This window comes from Delphinapterus leucas, chromosome X (assembly GCF_059928025.1).
Source record: "Delphinapterus leucas isolate spDelLeu-1000000601 "Yukka" chromosome X, BTC_Dleu_Yukka2, whole genome shotgun sequence".
NCBI classification, from domain to species: Eukaryota; Metazoa; Chordata; class Mammalia; order Artiodactyla; family Monodontidae; genus Delphinapterus; species Delphinapterus leucas.
The window spans coordinates 91,695,788-91,716,660 of NC_143150.1; the positions used below are offsets into that span (position 1 = coordinate 91,695,788).

A 20,873-nucleotide genomic window follows, 5' to 3' on the forward strand; every position below is an offset into this window, starting at 1 on the left:
GAGGGAAAAGCAAGGAATGGGGGCTCTGGATAGGCCTGTGCTCAGAACTGTAGGTTTCCAGGGGATGTGCACAACCAGATCTGAGGATGGCTGTCTTGGTTGGAATTTAGTTAACCATATGTTTCAGTTAACTAGCATTTTTCTCCTTGCCCTTCACTTTTAGGAGGAAAACCTCAACAGAATATTCTAAGATTTATCTGGGATTAAAAAACCCGTGTAATTACTAGACTGTATCTACCTATTTACCTATTATAGCACCCTATGTCCATGAATCTTCACAATTTGTGATTTTTCAGACCCTGGAGTAATATGAGGATCCCGAATCATCATTATTAGTAAATTAGATTAAATTATAGAGACAGGAAATTGTACTCACGTATTTGTGAAACATTTTCACCAAAGATATAATCAAATATTGTTTTTAAGTTGTGAAAAATTTTAAATCTGTAAAAGAAGCTGAAAGAATGGAGCAATGAATATCCAAGTTCTAACCTGGATGTGCCAATTGTTAACATTTTGTCATACATTTTTGCATCATTTTCTCTCTCTCTCTCTCTCTCTCTCAACCATTTCTGAGTACCTCAGAGTACGTTATAAACATCATGACTTTCTACCCCTAAATACTTCAGCATGTATCCCCTAGGAATCTAGTCTTCTACATAATCACAGTATATTTATCACACCTGAGAAAGTAACATGAATTTTATACACACACACAGGATCCAGGATCCAATCAAAGTTTCCTTTGGCTGTCATCTTTTTTTAAATTCAGGCCCGTGGTGGCTCCATGCCCCTCCCCCTGCTCCTTGCCACTGTATGCTCTGACTGACCTGGTTGTCACCTCTGTGGTCTCTTTTTTCTTTTTTTTAATTAATTAATTTATTTTTGTTGCCTTGGGTCTTCGTTGCTCATTGCGGTGGCATCTCTTGTTGCGGAGCACGGGCTCTAGGCGCTCAGGCTCAGCAGCTGTGGCTCACAGGTTCTAGAGCGCAGGCTCAGTGGTTGTGGCACGTGGGCTTTGTTGCTCCGCGGCATGTGGGATCTTCCAGGACCAGGGCTCGAACCCGTGTCCCCTGCATTGGCAGGCGGACTCTTAACCTCTGTGCCACCAGGGAAGCCCCTCTAGTCTCTTTTAATCTAGAACAATCCTCCCCTCCTCCTTTTTGTCTCTTATGACATTGAGGGTTTTTTTTTTTAAGGAGTCAGGATTTTCAGGATAATTGTCTTGCATAATGCCCTACAAAGTGGATTTTTAAAATTTGTTTTCCTCTTGAGTAGAGATAGATAATCATTTTTTGGGGGGGGCAAAAATAATGTAAAAGTGATGTTATACTTTCTTGTTGCATCATATCAGGTGGTGCATGTTGTCAGGCTGTCCTTTTATTAGTGATGTTAAATTTGATCACTTTAGACGCCAGGTCTCTCCATAAAAGCACTGTTTTCCCTTTGTAACTAAAAAGTTACCTGTAGAGTGATCCTTTAACATCATATGAATAGTCAGATTCCCAACAACCTTTTACCCACTGGTAAAATTGTCTCAAAACAATTATTACACTGTGAGGGGCAAGTGGTGATTTTCTAATCCTGTCATTCCTTTCATGTTTATGACAAGTATCTGTATAGAAGAGCTTTCAGCGGGTTTTCAATCTTATTTTCTATACCGAGGAAGTGAGAAATCTCTCCATTGTCTAAGTAATCAGTTCAAGCAAATTTTTACTTAATATGTATGGGACTACAGAGTTGCATCTCCGCAGGATCCCAGCAGGAATCTTGGGTATTATCACTGAGAAGGCAGAAGGAAGCAGATAGCTGTCATTTTTTGGGGCAGAGAAAAAAGTGATGCTAGAGAGACATGGCTGGAATTAGTACTTTCTAGAATCTGTACTGTGCAATTTGGTAGCCACTAGACACATGTGGCTGTTTAAATGTAAATTAACTAAAATGAAATAAAACTTAAAATGCAGTTCCTCAGTCATATTAACTACATTTCAAGTGCACAGTGGCCACATGTGGCTGGTGGCTACCACACTGGGCAGTGCAGATCTAGAATACTGCCATCACTGCGGAAAGTTCTGTTGGATGATGTGCATCTAGAATCATCCTCAAGTTCCCCCAAGCAAAATGTCGAACCAGTTTGGGATGAGGTTAGGGTGGCCCTGATTTTGTGAGTTTATCAGGTTATTCCAGTGTTTCGTGCTCCATTGTTTGAATTCTGGCCTGGCCATGTGGGCCGAGGATAATAGATGAATTCCTCTTATGTTTCCAGGACTTGAATGAAAATAGTCAAAACCTAGTCTTTATAAGCAGTTCTTGTTAAACAGAATTTATTTTAATTCTTGTTAAACAATTTTTTTTTCTCCTAGCAGAGGTTAGTTGAAAGAATAGAGGGAGCTAGACTTCATTTGGAAGCTTTTATTATGTTTGGCTTTATTTTCTTCATTGTAGGACAAGGCACACTTAAGCCTTTTCTCTTACCTATAGGGCTCCTATTTCACCTAGGCTGATAAAATCCATATGTTTTATCTTTACGGCGTGGAAGCCACTTACAAAGGCAATACACCTGTTTCAAAATTCACAGTAGAGAAAGGAGAGACTGTCCGTGGCAGGTATGAGCTGCTGTGCTCTTCGCCATCCTGCCCACCGTGCCCTTCAGATCACATCATCTCGTTGCTCCTGCCCCACAATAGCCTCTCTGTGGTTAGGCAGAAGGCTGCTGTGTCACCAGGCTTTCTGGTAGGCTGTCTGGGAGACAGACTAGTAACCAGTGCTCTGCCCCTCTCTCTGAGGCTTTACTGGGGAGCTCATCTATGCAAATTAGTCTGCCATGAAGTGGCTCCATGCGGCTGTAGAATCCACAGAACAAGACCTAATGTTGGATTCCTAGCTGTTGGGGTCTTACAGATCTGACACCATATAGAGGACATTTCTCTATGGAACGTACATTAGAGACTCTCAAATCAGGTGAGAGTTAAAGATGAACAGCTAGGAATTCAGTGTGACCTCTCCTCTACCACTTCAGTATGTTAGACACTTTGGAAGCACTGAGGCTCTCGTGTGACCTCTGTGGGTAGTCCTGGGACCCCAGAATATTTCATTTCCAAAAAAATCTCTGTGAGGTTTGTTGCTCAAAAGTTCCTGGATAGGGGCTTCCCTGGCGGCGCAGTGGTTGAGAGTCCGCCTGCTGATGCAGGGGACGCGGGTTTGTGCCCCAGTCCGGGAAGGTCCCACATGCCGTGGAGCGGCTGGACCCATGAGCCATGGCCGCTGGGCCTGCGCGTCCGGAGACTGTGCTCCGCAACGGGAGAGGCCACAACGTTGAGAGGCCCGCGTACCGCAAAAAAAAAAAAAAAAAAAAAAAAAAAAAAAGTCCCTGGATAATGTCCAGCTATGAGATCAAGCCTCCAGGCCTCAGAAACTCCTGCCAGAAATTGACCTCTAGACACAGCAAAGTCAATCTAATTCACTACAAAGATTCCATCAAACCTCAGGCCTGTGGGGAGGAAATCTGGTGCCAGGTACACTATAGGTTTTAACAGAGTGCTCAGAACAGGGCCTGGCTTGGTAGGCACTCAGTAAATATTTGCTGAATGCATGAATTCATCTCGTGGTTTTTAAACTTTGCCTTCAGCAAAATATGGGGTGACTGTTCCCTTTCCTTCTGTATCTCCTCACCCCCATCCAAGGGGCACGCACCTTGGCTTAGTGCTCGGCAAGCCTGGAGTAAAACAGAGTGGAGGCTGCCAGTATGTCTGTGTTGTCTTCTATTCTTCCTTTCCATTAGTCTCTTTTCTCAAGATATATACTGGGCATCACAGGTGGAGAAGCGGGAGGGAGAGGAGGAAAAATAAGGCACACGTGGGGCTTTGCACATCCACTGTCTGCTCATCGGAGTCAGCACCCTGGTGCCAGACAGCAAATAACACACATGGTCAAGGCCATTCAGCACCTCTCTTCAAGCTCAAATCAGACCTGCTGAAAGCTGTGTTTTCTGTTTGGCTTTTATGATCCCAGCCACTATTTGCAATATTGGAGGGAACAAGGAAAGTAGAGAATTTTCCTGGCATCTTTGTCTCCTCCTCCGCTGCCCCATGTTATCCGTGTCATCAGTGCCACAGTTCTCTGCCTTACAATGAGGAAGGTTCAAGGATAAAGAATTAACAGATACATAGGGCAACAGTTGGTATGTTGCTAAGCCAAGTCAGCTTACCCTAGTGCTTTCATGGATTTTGTTATAAGTGGATTGTGCCACCTTGCTTTTTCTTTCTGTCTTCAGTTGCTGATCTCAAACGTGTGAGTTCTCAGGTCATCTGTGCTGCAGGGGGATGCGGGGCCACCAGGATAGAAAGTTAATGATATGCATCCTGAAATATTTAGGGGGAGTGTATGGATGTCTGCGACTTTATTTGAATTCATCCAAAAAATAAGGTGGATGATAGAGAGAGGGCTAGGTATGTAATAAAGAAAATACAGCAAAATGTTAATGGTAGAATCTGGGTGAGGGGTATACAGGTATTCACTATAAATTCTTTCAAAACTTACCTGGATATATGAAAAATTCCATAACAAAAGGTTAGGAAATAAAAGCAGGTCAGAGGGGAGTAAGGAAGCAGCAGAGAGGAAGAGGCCTGGGACGGCAGGACCCACCTTTTGCTACCTGGGGCCATCTGGTGCAGGAGGGCAGGCAGACAGTTTGCCCGCTGCTGCCGTTCTCCAGAGGTCTTGCTTAAGGTGTCAGCACACAGGTTGATTGCCCGGCCTACCCCTGGGATCTGATGTGATGTATGACCTCTTTCGCACAACTTTTGCATGACAGCCTTTCCCTTCTTTTAGCTAACCACTCCTTCCACCTTGGGAAGATGGTCAGCCTCTTGGCTACTTTGAGCCAGCCTGGCCGCTATGGTCCAAGCTAATACTCTCTGTTTTTCTCCTTGTCTTTCTCTCTGATGACTTATAGAGTTGGTGTTGATCCAGATCAAGACCCACCACCCAACAATGACAGCTTCCAAGTCTTACAAGGGGTAAGTCACAAGAGATGCTTCTTCCCAGGGAGGTGTTATTAAAAATAGCTAAAATTTATTGAACGTTTACTACACGCCAAGGAGTTTACGTGGATTCCCTCATTGTGGTCTTGACAACAACCTTATGAAGTAGGAACTGTTATCCCCAGTTTACAGATTAGAAGCTGAAGTTTGAGAGTTGAAGTGAGTCATCTAAGGTCAGAGAATTTGAAAATGATGGAGGCAGGATTTGAGTCCAAAGTCCCTGTTCTTAACATATTAAGGGGCCAAAAAGTATGTTTAAGCTGACTCCCTACCTTCCAAGAATGGATATATGGATACATCGGTGATTGGCTCACGGTAACTGGTTCTGGGAAGGAGAGGGATGTGATCAACTCTGCAGCCCAGGGAATCTGAGCAAGAGAGGAGGGACGCTGGGTGACGGTGCGGCCGTAGCAGAGCAGCAGCCCTCAGCCCCATAGGCGATGAAGGTCACAGCAAGGCTAACGGTTAAGGTTTGGGCGGGATCGTGGTGGCAGTGACAGCCTGGAGTGGAAGCTGTAGAAGCAGGTGAGGGCAAGAGCGCTATGGCCGCATCTCGTGTGACAGCAGGGAAGAGCTCCTGCTGCCACAGAGAATTCTGATGGAGACTGGGGTGGGGCGGGGGTGGGGATGGTGGGGGAAGAGGCGCGTGCTGGTCCTTGGTTTTGCCATCCGCTCCGGTCACTCTTGCAGCATAATTCACTGCCCCAAACGTAGGAAGGAAAGTGAACAACAATTTCGTATCCACATGCATTCTCTAGGTTTGGAAAGGGCACAGTCAGGACAGCTTGCCTTTGCTCCATGAAGAAACCTGGGGGTAACTCAACAGCTGGGAGCTGGAATCATCCAAAGGCTCATTCGCTCATATGTCTGGCGCCTGGGCTGGGAGGACTCAGACTAGGACCAGAGACTAGAAAGCCTGTGATGGCTTCTCCATGGCCTCAGGGTATGGGACCTCTTATGTGATGGCTCAGGCTTCCAAAAGCCCGTGTCCCAGCAAGCAGGGTGGAGACTATGTGGCCCTTTCTGGCCTAACCTTGGGAGTCACACAGCATCACTTCCGTGACTTTCTCTTGGTTACAACAAGTTGCTAGGGCCAGCCCAGATTCAGTGGGAGGAGATAGAGACCATCACCTCTGGATGGGAGGAGCATAAGCGAAGTGGCAGCCATGTTCTAAAGCTGCTGTATCAGCCCTGTTGTGGGGCTGGTGGGCTCATTCTGCCTCCAGGTTTTTTTTGTTGTTTTTTTTTTCTTTTTGCTGTACGCGGACCTCTCACTGCTGTGGCCCCTCCAGCTGCGGAGCACAGTCTCCGGACGTGCAAGCCCAGCGGCCATGGCTCACGGGCCCAGCCGCTCCGCGGCACGTGGGATCCTCCTGGACCGGGGCACGAACCCGTGTCCCCTGCATCGGCAGGCGGACTCTCAACCACTGCGCCACCAGGGAAGCCCTGCCTCCGGTTTTGCTCCTTCCCCAGGCCAGCATTTCCTGGGCAGCCAAGGTGGGGGAAGGGAAAGTCACGAGAGGAGCAGAGATGTGTTTCCAAAATGTTATGATTTGGCCTTGGGAGTGAAGAACTGTTTTGTTCAGCATAGAATACCCAGTGCTGAGCACAGTGCCTGGTCCATGGGGGGGGGGGGGCTGATCGGTATTTGATGGGAAGATGGGGGAGCGAGAGCAGCACAGGGCATGGGAAGCTTCACTCACCATGTGCATGTGTTGTCCACAAAGCCATGTTGAGTGTTTCTTTTTCTTTCAGTCAGCTTTGCATCACACTCATCATTGCACTTAATCCCAAATCCAGTCTGTACGTCTTAGATTCCGAATCTAGGATCTTCTAAATGACTCCAGCTACCGAATCTGATTTAACACATCTTGCAAAATGTGGTGCCGTGTGGGGCCCAGGGGTGCCACCACAGCTTTCTCTGAGGGTGGTTACAGCCTGATGAGCCATTCTTGGGTTGATGCCCCTTAAGGGACACAAAGCCATGACCTCTGAAAGTTCTAGGCATTTTGGGAAGAGCTTTCAGTGAGCTTCACTTGGAGATTTGGTGCCCACTTTAATGGTGCTCCAGAAGACCTTTGCGGCTATATTAGAATTGGCCATTGTGCCAGTTGGGAACATGTGGCTTCAATGAGAAGCTCTGTTTGAAAAGTTGCTATTTGACTTGAGCTTTGATTAAGGACTTTAGAAAACAGGGGTTCAGGAACTGTGCACCTAGCAGCCAATTTAGAGTCTGACAGTTTGGGTTCCCCCAAACTGGGATCTGAGGAAACCTGGGTGAAATTCATGATGGACATCCTCATTTCACCGAAGGGAAAATAATGGCTCTGGTAGGATACACATCCTCCATAGACCTGTGGCCTGTCAAGTTAATTTTGTAAGAAAAACAGGTCACTGCCAGGTGGATATCAAGGGTTTGGGGCAATTTCATCTTGACAGTTCCAAGTTGGTCAACACCGACCCCCTCCCCCCGGCCATTTTGCTGTTTTCCATTGCTCCTGCCTCTGGACTCAAGCATCTGTGAAAGGAAATACATGAAATGGTTTGGTTGGTTTCATGTAGCTGAACTTACTATGTCTCAGAGACAGTGGGCTTGTAACTAGACTTAGTAACAAACTTGCTGTGGAAATGTTTGAAAAGCAGTGGGTCCTAAATGCTAAGGGTTCTGGCAGTGCATTTAGTCCATGCAGTGATAGTTAAGGTAGCGCCCCCAGCCTCAGGCAGGGCCAACATTGGAAACCGCCCTTTGGGCCAATTTTGACCAGGCAGGTGGTAGCCACTTCCGCTGCACTCCCAGTGGTGCCCCTTTGGCCGGCCCTGGTCAGGAGCTGTGTCACACCTTTGCTTTAACCGCCCTCCTTCCAAACCTCATACGCAGTCGTGCAGAGGGCCCTCAAAGGCAGTTCTGTTGGCATTTTGAAAGTCTTTCAAGATTGCTGTCAGAGGGAAGAGATATGGGAACATATGTATATGTATAACTGATTCACTTTGTTATAAAGGAGAAACTAACACACCACTGTAAAGCAATTATACTCCAATAAAGATGTTAAAAAAAAAAAAGATTGCTGTCAGACTGGGGAAAAAAAGGCGAACTTCAAGTTCAGTTCTTCGGGACACCTTCTGAAAAATGACTCATGCCCTCATGCAGAAAGAGCCTCATTTTTCCAAGTCCTTCTGGCCTGACTTGATCCAGTAAGCCATTAACAACAGGGCTGGGAGCACTCAGTGGTCATGAGAAACCAGTAAAACAGAGAACTAAATGGGCTTCTCAGTTTTGGGTGAAACCCTGGGTTCCTTGCAGCTTCCGCTGAAATGGATCCAGGTCACATGCTCAATGTTGCCATGAAACTGAAATCAGAGGTGGGGGAAGTCCAGATGTTTGTTCCCCATCTTGCTAAAAGCAAACAAACAAACAAAAAAGTGATATTTGATGGGAAAGCACAATCTATAAGGAGCACGATTTTCCTCACCGGTCCTAGAAGCCCAAGGTTATAAACAGAGTCATGGCTACAGAGCCACAGAATATTCGCTCATGCGGGCGAAAGAAGGGAGCTGTTGGCCAGAACTTTTGGCTCTATGTGAGGGAAGCATAAGAATATTGTGGATAGACTTCAGATTCATGTCCCTGGCAAGTTTGACTCATTACAACAAAACAAAACAAAAGACTCAGCTGCTTTGTTTCTGTGGAGGTCTTGGTGACTTTGCAACCAAAACAAAAACAAGCCCAGCTGGAGGCAAGCTGCCTGGGCCTGGGGGTGGCCTCCCAACCCATTCAATGGGGCATTTTTCATGCCAGATGCAGCTGAGATTTATGTTGGCCGGACACGCAGACACATCATTCACTTCCTTCCCCAAGTTTACAGAAGCGCGCTCATTGATGAGGCCGCTTTGGAGTAGGCAGGAACACGAATCTGAATGTATCCCGCCTCTGTCATCTCAGCAGGACAAGGTCACAAGCAGGATATTAGTGGAATGTGGGGGAAGGGAACCACTGTGCTCGCGGTGTGTGTGTGTGTGTGTACCTGAAAACTGCAGAAACTCAGCTGTTTATGGTTGCATTCACATATACCTTTCTGGGCAAGTTGGATTTGTTTGTTCCTGGGTCCTCCCCCAGTTTCCTTCCAGGCTAAAATCTGACATCCAGTCCCTTAAATCTTTAACTTCAAACAGTTGCTGAAGTGCCTTTCCTCAGATTACTACTCTCTGACTGCCTTCCCCACCACACTTTTTTGTTTTTCTGATGGCCTCCCTTGGCCCCTGATTTCCCTTTCTGCTATTCTTTTTTTTTTTTTGTCTTAGAAGTTCAAAATTAACATTTATTCATTCATTTGACAAATATTTATGGAGCATCTGTTATATTTCAAACATTCTTGCAGGCTCTGGGAATACATTTGCAAACACGACAGATGAATCTCTGTCCTTAAGGGCTTGGTGACAATGTGATGAAGGATAAGGGTGGAGAGTGGCAGAGGTGAGATGGTGGAGGGCCTTGTCCGCTTCTCCAAGAGGGACCGTGAACCTCCCCCCTGCTGTTCCGAGTGTCCCCGTGGACAGCAGCCTGGGCATCACCAGAGAGCTCGTTAGAAATGCAGACTCTCAGGCCCCACCTGAACCCACAGAATCAGAATGTTCACTTTAACAGGGTGCCCAGGAGGGTTGTGTGCACTTTACAATTTGAGAAGCCCTGGTGGAGGCAGTGTGGAGCTCTTAATTCCCTGTTTTTAAACCCTGTGTTACCCGCTTCTGAGAAATCTTGGCCCCATCATCCCAGGGGCATGAGAAAGACCCAAATCGGGTTGCATCAATTATGTACTCTTTTGCTCTGCATTAGTTTCATATCGTTGCTGTAACAAATTACCACAAACTCAGTGGCTTAAAACAACACAGTCTTATAGTTCTGTAGGTCAGAAGTCTGGTGGGTTCTACTGGTTTCTCTCTTTTAGGTCTCTTAAGGCCAAAATCACGGTGTCAGTGCGGTTGGGCGCTGGGGGAGAAGCCACTTCCAGTCTCCTTCAGGTTGTTGGTAGAATTCCCTTCCATGTGCTTGTAGGACTGAGGTCCTGTTTCCTTGCTGGCCATTGGCCGGGAGTCAAGCTCAGGACCTAGAAGCACCCGCGTTTCCTGGCTCTTGACCCCCTCCACTTCCAACTATGAAAACTTCATGCCCTGAATCTCTCGTGCCTCTTCTCCCACCGCATCTCTCTGACTCTCTTGCCCGCCTTGTCCACTTTTCAGGGCCCATGTGATTATACTGGGCCTACCTGGAAAACCTTAAGTCCACCCACAAAGCCCCTTTAGCCGTGTAACGTTAACAGACTCAGGCTCCAGGGATTAGGATGTAGAAATCTTTGGGGGGCAGGGGCAGTATTCTGCTCCATCTCTGAAAAAAAAATAAGCTGTTCTCATTATTGTAATGACCTTAACATAAAAAATACATCTCTTAACAATAAGAATGGAATGAAATATAACTCTACCCAGAAATCATTATTCATTAGTTCTAGAAAAATTATTTCAAAATAGGACCTTTTTGCCACTCCCCAGGTCTTCAATCTGCTTTCTTTTTCTTCACCCCATATGTATCTGTCTGTCTGTCTCCCCCTCTGGAAATGTGCTCCTCAAGTGGCAGGTGCTGGGTCTCATTCCTCTTTGTGTTTCCAGCACCCAGCATGGTACCTGGCACACAGTAGGTGCTTAATGAATGCAGGAGAAATAGCCATTCATTGTTTCATGCTCAAAAATTGGTGATAAGCAGAGCTAGTGGTATTTATTTTCCTGAAGGGGCTTCTCTATTAACAATTTCAGTAAAATGTTTTAAAATCCCTTGTGTAACTCATAAGGACAGAGAGCAGAATGGTGGTTACCAGGGGCTGGGGGATGGGGGAGGGGGAGATTTGGGGAGATGTTTAAGGGTACAAACTTGCAACTAGTAGATAAACAAGTTCTGGAGAGCTAATGTACAGCATAGTGAATGTAGTCAACAATACTATATTATAAACTATAAAGTTGCTAAGAGACTAGATCTTAATTGTGCTCACCACAAAATAGAAATGGTAATTATGTGACAGGATAGAGGCATTAGCTAACCTACGGTGGTAATCAAACTGCTATATAAACATATCAAACCAACACTGGTGTACACCTTAAACATACGCAATGTTATATGTCGATTATGTCTCAATTTAAACTTGCCCAGAGTCACACAGCAGGGCAAAGGCACAGTCAGGAGTAGAGCTAGGACTTGGGCCCAGGTAGTCTGTTGAGAAAGCCTGTGATGGTTACACCTACGCCTCTTGGAGCACTCCATTGCCTTTGAAACATTTCTCAGAGATGCCATCCTTGTACACAGCCTTGAAAGATGAATAGGGATCAGCCAGGTAGGTGTTGTGGGTGGAAGAAGGTGAGAATATGCAAGGGTGTTCTGGATTCTAGAAGCAGCCTGAACTAAAGACATGGGGGTGTGAACTGTCCTGGTGGGGATGGAGGTTTTGAGGAGGGCATGGTGGGAGAGCCAAGTCCCCGCTTTTCCTCTGGGCAGCCCAGGCAGGCGGCCCACCTACTGTAGGATCACCTGCACCCACACCGACCCCTGCTTGGAGCCCGCAGGAAGGGCCGGCTGGCTTGTGAATGGTAGCCGCCCAAATCATGCTAGGAAGCAGTTGTTGGTTGTCTTCTGGGTCAGCTTAAAAAAATCAGTCCTGTTCCACAGACCCTCCCCGATTTCCCCAAAGCCTCTATATGTGGATTTATCCAAGTTCTTCCTGTACATAATCATGCTTCTGGCCCCATCTCTTAGAACAAGAAGTTGTTTAACACCCCCGTTACAGAGTTGCACTTTTTATTTGCCCTGAATTTGTAACCCTTCAGGGTTGGCTCTTAGTGTCTTACATTTCTAAGGTCGCTTTATCTTATTTGTGGACTGTAGGCATATCTCTTTGTAGCCTGAGAAGACCTTTTCTTAATTTGCCTTCAAAAAAAAGCCTTTCCCTTGCTTTACTCATTTTCATTGTCCCTCTTGGGGCTTATATAGGTCAGTCTCCTGTAGCTTCCTTAAGGTGAGATGGCAAGAACTTAAGTGTTGCAGGTGATGAGAATGCACTGTGATTTGATAATGCAGAGGTTAGGATGACAGAATAGGGGTTTGCCATTTTTATTGTTATTTTAGTGGAAGAGCAGACAAGTGACTTTGGGGAACTTGTCTTATGCCCAATGGTTTATAGCATCCTTCCAGAAGGTGTTTATCATCTTGCTAGTTTTTTCTTTAGTAAGATTCTACAGACACTTAGAACCAAGAGCTTAGAGCCTATCACTTTATAAAGAAGCATTTAATTTTTATCGTAAAACGGTCATCTCTCAAAAAAGTCATCTACCACTTTTCCACTCTGTCGTGTGGCATTTTGAAATCTCCCTAGAGTTGTCATTGGGCTAGCAATTAATTACCTGAAGGAATGATTGTTATCTGCAAATAGAGACATTTCTGTGCCCCCTTTTCCCTATGTGATTTATTAAAATGTGAAATAAAGTTGGTCTCTGGGGTCTCTCCTTTTTATTTCCTCATCCACAGAAGGGCCCATTTAACTAAGCCATTTGCATATATGTCACTAAACATTCCTCAAATACCGTGGGGGACCCTGTTTTTAAAAGTCATCTCTGCCGTTGGAAATATTAGGAATTTAAATAGTGCTTGCTAACTTCCCTCCCTATGCTTGTCTGTATCTTACCTTCTCAGAGATTTCTGACTCATTCTTGGCATCTCTACTACAGGTAGAATTTACACCCACTGAGATTTGGAACTACATACTTGTAATCGTTGACTCAACTTTTATTTGGTTATTCTTTTTTTTTTTTTTTTTTTTTTTTTTTTGCGGTATGCGGGCCTCTCACTGTTGTGGCCTCTCCCCCTGTGGAGCACAGGCTCCAGACGCGCAGGCTCAGCGGCCATGGCTCACGGGCCCAGTTGCTCCGCGGCATGTGGGATCTTCCCGGACCGGGGCACGAACCCGTGTCCCCTGCATTGGCAGGCGGACTCTCAACCACTGCGCCACCAGGGAAGCCCTATTTGGTTATTCTTGATTGCCCCTTACTTGTAGAGCTGCCTCTCCCTAGAACATTCAAGAGGAGGATGATAAAAATGGCTGCGCTTCACAAGCAGCCTGTACTTTCAGAGCTTGTCATCCAGCAACATAGAACCCCAGCACTGCCCTCAGACTGCTGCCATCAGTCCACTTTTTAATATTAATTGTGCTGCTTATCCTACTCACACAGAACAGATTTCCTAAACCACAAATGAATGTTTGATTGTGTCAGTTACTTTGAAAATGAAATGATGGGGATGTTTGAGTTGGAAAGGCATGAGAGGAGTAGTAAAGGAACGTACTACTTGAGGGCAGAGACAATAACAGAGATGCTGATTCTGGCTCCCTTTCCCCTGCCCACCACCCCCCCCCTTCCTAAAGCTGGGAGGGCAAGTTACTAACTGCCTGGAACACAATGCAGGTGCCTGGGTAAGGACCACAAAGAGCCCTTGGCTGGTTTGTCAGGAAACTCAACCAAGCGTGATTTCCCCAGGCCAGCTGTGGGGGACCTGGAAAGTTGGTTTTACAGATGCTTTCTTTAATCTTCTCTATAAATCAATTTTGGCCTGTTAGGATCTAGACTACTTTAGGGTAATTAACCTGCTAAAAGGCACTCTGAGGAAAATTACAGTAAAAATGCCAAAAGAAATTTTGTACTACATTGAGTTGGTCTACTCTCAGTCATAACCAAGCCTGTTTCTTTGGGGATTGATTTGTCTGCCTTTTGGACTTATTTGATTTCTTTTAAAATATTACCTCCCAATCTTTGAAATTTTGGTGATACAGAATGTTTGACTCTGAGCTCAAAATCTCTAAAGGTTATGGTTAAAAGGGAAACTTTTCCCCCTATTTCAATCCCTTTTCTGCAACTAAGTATCTTTCTTCTTGTTTGTTCCTAGGATGGTCCAGATACTGCCAGAGGAAACCGGACAAAGCAGGAGAGTGCATGGCTATTCAGGCTGTGGTACAGCTTTGACCACAAGTATCCTTTTAAGAGGATTCCCTGTATTTGTGCAACATCAGTGATGAAATCCTCTTGTTGAGTTGTCAGTGAATGACTTCTGATGAGCAAGGGAAGATGTGTGCTTGCTGCTACAGGTGTAGTCAGTCCTCTCTTGGGACACATGCAATGATCATTCAACCACAGGCAGTCATAACTAGCATCTCTGGCCAAGAAGAATGTTTGCACATCATTAGGGTAGCCAGTCCACAGCCTGGTAGACTCACGTGGCACTTCAGAGCTTTGTGTCCAAGGGAAATATGCCTGTGTAGGTGAATTAGTTAAAATTCCACTTGAACCATGCTGTGGTCAGGAAGGGAAGTGGAGGTTGGCCAGTTAACCCATGTGGAGAGGATGATTCCTATTGGCTGAACCGAGTCTGGCCAAGTCTGATCCTGGCCTTAACTGGACCACATGCAAGGCAGACTCTGTTCTAGTAGATTCACTTGGCCCCAGGTGAAAAATTAAAAACCAAAAAGTTACACTTTCATGGTTTCTTAGGTTGACATAGCGGTCAAATGGGTAGGTAGCTTATATATGGTCTTTGGAGACTTTGAAAGTGTTTAAAATTTTTTTATTGACGTAAAGAATACGTATAGGAAAGTACATAAATCATAATTGCTCTGCGAGTTATTGCAAAATAAGTACACTCAATACTAAACAGGTCACGAAACACAAAATTACCAGTTCCCCTCATGCCGTAGCCCAATTACTGCCCCTTTCTCCTCCCAAAACATAACCACTCTCCTGACTTCTAGCAACACTTAATAATATTACCTGTTTCTGAACTTCGTATAAATGTGATTATAGAGTGTTTATATTTTAGTATCTGGTTTGTTTGGCTTGACATTATTTGTGTGGTTCATCCATGTTGTAGCTCTAGTTCATCTATTTTCATTGCTGTATAGTATTTCATTGTATGACTATATCATAATTTATTTATCATCCTGTTGATGAACATGTAGATTGTTTCTAATTTGGAGCTACGATGAAAAATACCGCCATGAACATTCTTATACATGTCTTTTGGTGCATGTTTACATACATTTTTGTTGGGAATACACCCAGGAGTGAAATTGCTGAGTCATAGGACATGCAAAGGTTCAACTTTAGAAGATGATGTCAAACAGTTTTATAAAATGGTGGTACCACTTTTCACACTTACCTCTAGCGTATGAGAATTCCATTTGCTCCACATCCTCACTGACGGTTGGTATTGCCAGTCTTGTTAATTTTAGCCCTTCTAGTGGATTTATAGTGGTATTTCATTGTGGGTTTTTTTAATGGAAGTATAGTTGATTTACATATTATATTAGTTTCAGGTGTACAACACAGTGATTCAATATTTTTATAGATTATACTCCTTTGTGGTTTTAATTTGCATTTACCTAGTGACTAATGAGGTTGAGCACCTTACCATATATTTACTGGCCCTTTGGTATGTTCCTTTGTGAAGTGCCTGTTCAAGTCTCTTGCCCATTTTTCTCTTGGGTCATTGGCCTTTTTATTACCGATTTTAAGAGTTCCTTTGTATTCTAGATATTAGTATTTTGCTAGTTATATGTGATAAAAATATCTTCTCTACTTGTGACTTGCCTTTTCACTTTTAGATAGAATATTTTGATGAACAAAAGGTCCAATCCAATTTCTTGATCTTATCTGTTCTGGTTATTATTGTTTGTGTTCTGTTTTAGAAATCTTTGTCTACTCCAAAGTCATAAAGCCAATTTCCTATGATATCTTCTAGGAGCTTTATTGTTTACCTTCTGTACATCTGTGTTTGTTTTTTTTTTAAATAAGTGACAGACATGAGCAATGAAAAAGTATAGAGAAAATTTGAGATGCTCTAGATGAGGTTATCATCTTTCATCTTTCAGAGGTGATTTACCTTACATCTGGTCAGTGGCAAGTTTAGGGGAATGAGCAATTCCAGATCACTTTAATCCAATCAGGAATAAAGGTGATATGAATCTGGGCTTCAGTTCCTGTGAGGGTTAGTCTGTTTTCTGTGTGCCCTTTCTTCTAGGGTTCCAACCTAGAGCCTAGAGTATTTATGTAGACTTCCTCAGAAGACCCTGGACTCCAGTTTTTGTCAGATTCACTCTGTTTTTGTGAGTCTGCCAGATGCTCTGCTTAGCTTCTCAGGTGCTTTTAGGGAAAACGTGGCTCACCATGTGCAGGGCTCACCTCTTGGATTTCCTTTTCCAGACTCTGGCCCTCTTCACTGCCATGGTAGCTTTCTGATGCCATTAAGCAGAAAATTTTGTTGTGTTTTATTTTCCCAGCTTTTCTAGTTAGCCTCAGTTGAAAAGATGGTTCAAATTACCTTGTTTGCTATTAACTAAAATAGAACCCCCCAGGGATTTTTTTAAGTTATACGAACTTTGTCTACATTGTAATTCAGAATGCATGTTACTCACTGGGCTTGGAAAGGATGTAGAGAAAATTGGAGAGAGTTCACAGGAGAGTGACAAAATGCTCAAGTGATAGATCATTTGGACAGTAAATGAATAAGGAAACATTGGGCTTGAACTACATTTTAGACTAAATGACATTTAGGCATATGCAGAACATTCCATCCAACAACAGAATATACATTCTCCTCAAGTGCACATGGAACATTCTCCAGGATAGATCATATGTTGGGTCACAAAACAAGTCTTAGCAAATGTATGAAAATTGAAATCATACCAAGTATCTTTTCCGACCACAATAGTATGAAACTAGAAATCAGTAACTGGAGAAAAACTGGAAAGTTCACAAATATGTGGACATTAAACAACACACTCCTAAACAATCAATGGGTCAATGGAGAAATCAGAAGAGAAATTTAAAAATTATCTTGAGACTAATGAAAATGGAAACACAACACAGGAAAACTTATGGGATGCAACAAAAGCAGTTTTGAGAGGGAAGTTCATAGTGATAAGTGATACATTAAGTGATACATTAAGAAAAAAGAAAGATCTCAAACAACCTAACTTTACTCCTCAAGGAACTAGAAAAAGAAGAACGAAGCCCAAAATTAGTAGAAGGAAGGAAGTAACAAAGGCCAGAGCAGAAATAAATAAAATAGAGACTCAGAAAACAATAGAAAAGATCAACGAAACTAAGAGTTGGTTTTTTTGAAAAGATGAACAAAATTGATAAGCATTTAGTTAGACTAAGAAAAAGAGAAGACTCAAATAAATAACATCAAATGAAAGAGGAGACATTACAACTAATACCACAGAAATATATAGGCTCATAAGAGACTACTGTGAACAATTATTCACCAAAAATCGTATAACCTAAAAGAAATGGATAAATTCCTAGAAACATGCAACTTACCAAGACTGGATCATGAAGAAATAGAAAATCTGAACAGACCAATACAAGCAAGGACATTGAATTAGTAATTAAAAACCTCACAGCAAAGAAAAGCCCAGGACTATGTGGCTTCACTGGTGAATTCTACCAACGATTTAAAGAAGAATTAATCTGGGAATTCCCTGGAGGTCCAGTGGTTAGGACTCTGGGCTCTCACTGCCGAGGGCCCAGGTTCAATCCCTGGTGGGGGAACTAAGATCCCACAAGCCATGCAGTGCAGCCAAAAAAAAGAAAAAAGAAAAAAAGAATTAACCCTTCTTAAACTCTTCCAAAAAATTGAAGATGGGGGAATACTCCCAAATTCATTTTTTGAGGCCAGCATGACCCTGATATTAAAGCCCACCAAGGACACTACAAGAAAAGAAAATTACAAGCCAGTATCCCTGGTGAACATAGATGTAAAAATCTTCAACAAAATACTAAAAATCTGAATTCTATAGCACATTAAAAGGATCAGACATCGTAATCAAGTGGGATTTATCCCTGGGGGATGCCACATAATCAATGTGAACACCACAGTAACAAAATAAAAATCATGTGATCGTCTCAATAGATGCAGAAAAAGCATTTGACAAAATCCAGCATTCTCTTATGATAAAAACTCTCAACAAATTAGGTATAGATGGAATGTACCTCAACATAATAAATGCCACATATGACAAACCCACAGCTAACATGATACTCAATGGTGAAAAGCTGAAAGCTTTTCCTGTCAGATCTGGAGCAAGGCAAGGGTGTACACTCTTTGCCACGTCTATTCAACACAGTACTGGAAATCCTAACCAGAGCAGTTAGGCAGGAAAAAGAAATAAAAGGCATACAAATCAGAAAGGTAGAAGTAAAATTGTCTCTGCAGATGACATGATCTCACATATAGAAAACCCTAAAGATTCTACCAAGAAATTGCTTGAAGCTTTTAAACTAAATCACTAAAGTTACAGGAGATAATATCAGCATACAAAAATCAGTTGCATTTCTATATACTAACAATGAACTATCCAAAAAAGAAATTAAGAAAACAAATCCATTACAGTAGCATCAAAAACAATAAAATAGGGCTTCCCTGGTGGTGCAGTGGTTGAGAGTCCGCCTGCCGATGCAGGGGACACGGGTTCGTGCCCTGATCCGGGAAAATCCCACATGCCGCGGAGCGGCTGGGCCCGTGAGCCATGGCCGCTGAGCCTGTGCGTCCGGAGCCTGTGCTCTGCAACGGGAGAGACCACAGCAGTGAGAGGCCCGTGTACCGCAAAAAAAAAAAAACAATAAAATACTTAGGAATAAATTTAACCAAGGAGTGAAGATCTATATACTGAAAATTAAAGAACATTGACAAAAGAAATTGAAGAAGAAACAAGTAAACGGAAAGATACCTGTGTTCATGGATTGGAAGAATTAATATTGTTAAAATGTCCACACTGCCGAAAGCGACCTACAGGATCAGTACAATCTCTATCAAAACTCCGATGGTATTTTTCACAGAAAAAGAAAAACCATCCTAAAATTTGTATGGAACCACGAAAGAACCTAAATAGCTAAAGCCATCTTGAGGGAAAAGAACAGAGGTGGCGGCATCACACTTCCTGATTTCAAATTATATTACAAAGGTACCGTAATCAAAAAAGTATGGCATTGGCGTAAAAACAGACACACAGATCAAAGGAACAGAATAAGAAGTCCAGAAATAAACCCTTGCATATAGAGTCAAGACCAACATGCCAAGGAAACACAATGGGGAAAGGGAAGTCTCTTTAATAAATGGTGTTAGGAAAACTGGACAGCCACATGCAAAAGAATGAAACTGGACCTCATCTTATACCGCTCATAAAAATCAACTCAAAATGGATTAAAAACTTAAATGTAAGACCTGAAACCATAAAACTCCTAGATGAAAACAGAGGGGAAAAGCTCCTTGACATTGGTCTTGGCCCTGATTTTTTGTTGTTGTTGTTGTGTTTGACACCAAAAGCGCAGGCAACAAAAGCAAAAATAAACACGTGTAAAATTTTTTACATCAAACTAAAAAATTTCTGCAAAGCAAAGGAAACCATCAACAAAATGAAAGTCCTAGGATGAAAAAAATTTTTCTGAGCTTAGAATTCTATACCCAAACTGTTAATCAAAAATGAGCAGGGCTTCCCTGGTGGCGCAGTGGTTGCGAGTCCGCCCGCCAATGCAGACGGCGCGGGTTCGTGCCCCGGTCCGGGAGGATCCCACGTGCCGCGGAGTGGCTGGGCCCGTGAGCCATGGCTGCTGAGCCTATGTGTCCAGAGCCTGTGCTCTGCAAAAAAAAAAAAAAAAAAGGAGGGTGGCTTTCAGACATGCAAGAATTCAGAAAGTTTAGCACCGTGCAGACTCTATAAGAAGGGGGGAAAATAACATAAGGATTAAACGAAACAAAATCCAACTAAGGGGACAGTGATTTGTTATAACCCAGAAGAAGTGAACAAGATCAAAAAGAAATTAAAAGAAGATCTTTTTTTTTTTTGCAAGATACTCAAATGTTCTTTTCTAACAAAGTTTAAATGACATTGTATTACATTTCCTTTTATTCCAACCACTCTGCTTGGTTACAGTGAATAATATTCATAAATTACATTATTACAAGTGCTGCTTGTTGGTCTTTAACATTAGGCTCAATCCATAGACAAGGCAGATATTTATTTGCTTATTAGTTACAGAATGCAAATGTTATATATCTACAGTATAAAATTAATTATAAATAAAAATTAGAAAGGAAAAAAATTGAAAAGAGGCAGGAATGTAAATGAATTAAATTTACCATCCTTCATAAGAGGGAGCTAAAAGCTGACTACAGTTTATAAATCAGGAAATAGGCGAAAAAAACTGTATTCTATAAAGTTGTAATGGTAAATTACCAGAAAGACTGGGTGGGAGGGAGGCTTGATATTTCAATTTTGCCCTTCCAACAATCTGAATATTTAAAATCTATCTGTAAATATTTTTTCTCTTTTAAAGAAGTTGTTAGAGGGCCTTCTGTATTTGGGAAGAGCGAGCTTGTCTTTGAACTGCCCAAGACAGGGAACTAAAAGGTAGCCTCTGGGTTCACCGGAACTCTTTTGTATTAGTCATTCTGCAAATCCAGCTGCTGTCAGCTTCTGAGCTGAAGACACAAGGAAACTGATAGGCCTGTAGGGGCTGTTTCTAGGAATGAAGACAGCAGTCAGAGGGGGCTTGTTCTGCTTATAGAGTCCCAGCAGAGCCCGCACATCCTCCTTTGATGAGTAATTCCCAGTCAGAATTTTACCCAGGGCTCACCCTTCCATCTCCTCCTGTAGAGAAGCCTTTTCTCTCTCATGCTGCTCTGAATGAAGACAGGAAGTGATGGTGCTCGGAGCAGTCATCAGCTTGGGTACAGACAGCAGTGACTCC

General features: G+C 43.2%; 1 protein-coding gene across 1 annotated transcript in view; it reads left to right on the forward strand.

Annotated features, from left to right (window-relative positions):
* The window catches only part of SLC9A7 (solute carrier family 9 member A7), a 145,945-nt gene that overhangs the window by 114,432 nt on the left and 10,640 nt on the right, over positions 1–20,873 (forward strand). The window contains exons 14-15 of the mRNA XM_089904934.1: positions 4,955–5,018; positions 14,014–14,096. Coding sequence (XP_089761060.1) covers positions 4,955–5,018; positions 14,014–14,096 — 147 coding nt within the window. The remainder of the gene's footprint in view (positions 1–4,954; positions 5,019–14,013; positions 14,097–20,873) is intronic.